This window comes from Helianthus annuus, chromosome 11, assembly GCF_002127325.2.
Source record: "Helianthus annuus cultivar XRQ/B chromosome 11, HanXRQr2.0-SUNRISE, whole genome shotgun sequence".
Taxonomy (NCBI): domain Eukaryota; kingdom Viridiplantae; phylum Streptophyta; class Magnoliopsida; order Asterales; family Asteraceae; genus Helianthus; species Helianthus annuus.
The window spans coordinates 130,032,856-130,035,429 of NC_035443.2; the positions used below are offsets into that span (position 1 = coordinate 130,032,856).

The window sequence follows — 2,574 nt, forward strand, 5'->3', positions numbered from 1 at the left end:
GGATAGCGTGTTTACGAAATTGGGCAACACTTTGGTTGGAAGGACTGCTGGTCGATCGACTGGGCTGGTCGATCGACTTGGCTAGTCGATCGATTGGCCTGGTCGATCGATCGGCCTGTTCGATCCAATGTGTTAGTTGGTTAAGGGTGCTGGTCGATCGAATATCCTAATCGATCGGCTTGTTGGCTCGATCGAATGGGCCATTCAATCCGCTAGCATTCCTAGATTTAGTAGGTTGGCCGATCGGCTAGCATACTCGATCGAATGGGCTGGCCGATCGGCTGGCATGTTCGATCGAATGGGCTGGCCAACCGGCTGGCCTGTTCGATCGGCTTGCTTGTTCGATCAGCTAGCTTGTTCGTTCCGTTAGCCTATTCCATTGAGTTTTGGCTAAGTTTCGAAGGTTTGCCGATGGTTTGACTGAGACGGTGTGCTTTCGTCCTAAACAACTGAAATTCCCTTAATTTCGACCTGTCCTGCCGGCTGGGACTCACCCCGTCCGATCAGTGTTGGCCGTCCTTAACGGCTTTCACTCGTTTTATTCGTAATCACCCGTTTTTGCCTAGAAATCAGTCCTTGAACCAACTTAGCACTAAGATTGAGTAGAAAAGTCGATTCAGAGTCTGTTTCATGTATAATGAGGGTGAAAAAGTTGAAGAAAGTTTGGAAAACTCCCTTTCAGCTCTCTCACATGTGATTGATTACAGATTTGTATGAAAAGTTGTTAAACCTTGTGGAAATCTTCCAGATCTGAGTTGTTCTTGGTGAAATGAGGCCAAAACATGAAGTTCATAAGAACACCATGATGACATCATCTTAGAACACCTCAATTCCGCCGATTTCACGGTTAAAAATCCAGATTTGAAAGATAGAAAGATGGAGGATTGAGTTTTGAACAAGAAAGTACAAGATTCGGGTTAAAAACTTACAAGAATCGCGTGATAGCGAGCGAAAATGGAGAAGTATCCTCTGGCCGAGCAGGAGCAGTCACCTCTAGAGTGAATGGGGTGAAAGAGGAGTATTTATAGGCCAAGAGGAAGGAAGAAGGAGGGAAAGGCTGTCCGATCGGCTGGCCCAGCCGAACGGCTGGCCTGTTCGATCGGCTGGCCCAGCCGAACGGCTGGCCTGTCCGATCGGCTGGCCCAGCCGAACGGCTGGCCCAACCGATCGGCTGGCTTGGCCTGTTCGGCCGGTTCCAGCCTATCGACTGGTCCTTCGGCGTTTTGCGTTTGACGTTGCGATGGTTTTGTCCGTTCACTAATTTTATATTTATTTATTATTATTATTAATCACAAAGGGCCGTATATACGTATTTATGTATCCAATATTCAGTGCGTTGATCGAGTTACGCGTGCCTTCGAGTGCGTTCTTCGATGTGATGTGCCACAATGATTACCGGGGCACTACTTACTCGTATTGCTATCATCGTCATGACGGTTAGAGTCATAGTACTCACCCGATAACCCTCGTTAGCGTTGATTACTCACATTTTGACACCTCACGCTCATCGAGAAGGGTAGTTTAGGCCCATATTCGACATCATCGTGAGTGTTATGCAAAATAGGTTTGTAATAGCGATAGAATATGCGTAATCATTCGATTGTACTTCGATTTAGCGATATAACTGGTATGATTACATTATGATCCGAATCTCCGGTGCTAGGCGTAACGAGTGTATCGAGTAGTAACAACGCACGAAAGTGCGGGTTGTTACATAAAGGAACATTTTTTTTTGTAAATGATGTTGAATACATTCATGGGTACTATCTTGTTGATGGAATTTACCCTGAGTGGGCTGTTTTTGTGAAATCTTTTTCAAGAGATGGAACCATAGATCCTAAATGAGTAAAGTTTAACAAAGTTCAGATGGTGGCACGCAAATACATCGAGCGATCATTCGGTGTTTTGCAGAAAAGGTGGCGCATTTTGAGCATGCCTTATCGATTGTATCAAAAAGATCAAATAAGAAACGTGATGTGCGCGTGCTTCATTCTACACAACATGATTTTAGAGGATGAAGGCCGGGCAATAGCTGAATATTATCCCGAGGAGACCCAATCAAATAACGAAGACATTAGTGACAAACAGAGAACGCAAAACAAAAATCTAATCAAGTCACGACAAATAAATGCAAATCTTCGAGCTGATTTGGTACAACCTGTTTCAACACTTCCTAGATTTGACAACGCTGAAGACGAAGATGAAGATGAAGATGACTGATTTTTTTTTGATGTAATGTATTTTTTTGTTGTAGTTATTTAATATTAATTAAATAGCTGTTTTTAAATTTAATATATTAAATTCTAGAGTAAATTACAAGTTTTGTCCTTTATGTTACATCAAATTTCAGGCGCTGTCCTTTAGCGCAAAAGTTGACAGGCGGTGTCCTTTACCTTTCAAAATCTTGCACGTTTTGTCCTTTAAGCCAAACCCAGTTAGATTTTTTGGTTAAATCTAGTCATGTGCAAGGCACATGAGGGTACTATTGTAATTTCACCATTCAAGGTGCTATTGTGTAAGATAAATTATATCAAGGGGCTATTATGTAAAAATAAAACAAAATAATTTAAGATA

At 42.5% G+C, this 2,574-nt stretch overlaps 1 protein-coding gene across 1 annotated transcript; it reads left to right on the forward strand.

Moving 5' to 3' along the window:
* Positions 1-1,866: 1,866 nt before the first annotated feature.
* LOC110919152 lies at positions 1,867-2,220 on the forward strand. Its single transcript, XM_022163432.1, has one exon. It carries the CDS (start codon positions 1,867-1,869, stop codon positions 2,218-2,220), a length of 354 nt encoding a protein of 117 aa, XP_022019124.1.
* Positions 2,221-2,574: the final 354 nt, after the last annotated feature.

Excerpts from the sequence above, each read along its gene's own strand:
- LOC110919152 (XM_022163432.1), top strand. The coding sequence starts at position 1,867 with ATGGTGGCACGCAAATACATCGAGCGATCATTCGGTGTTTTGCAGAAA.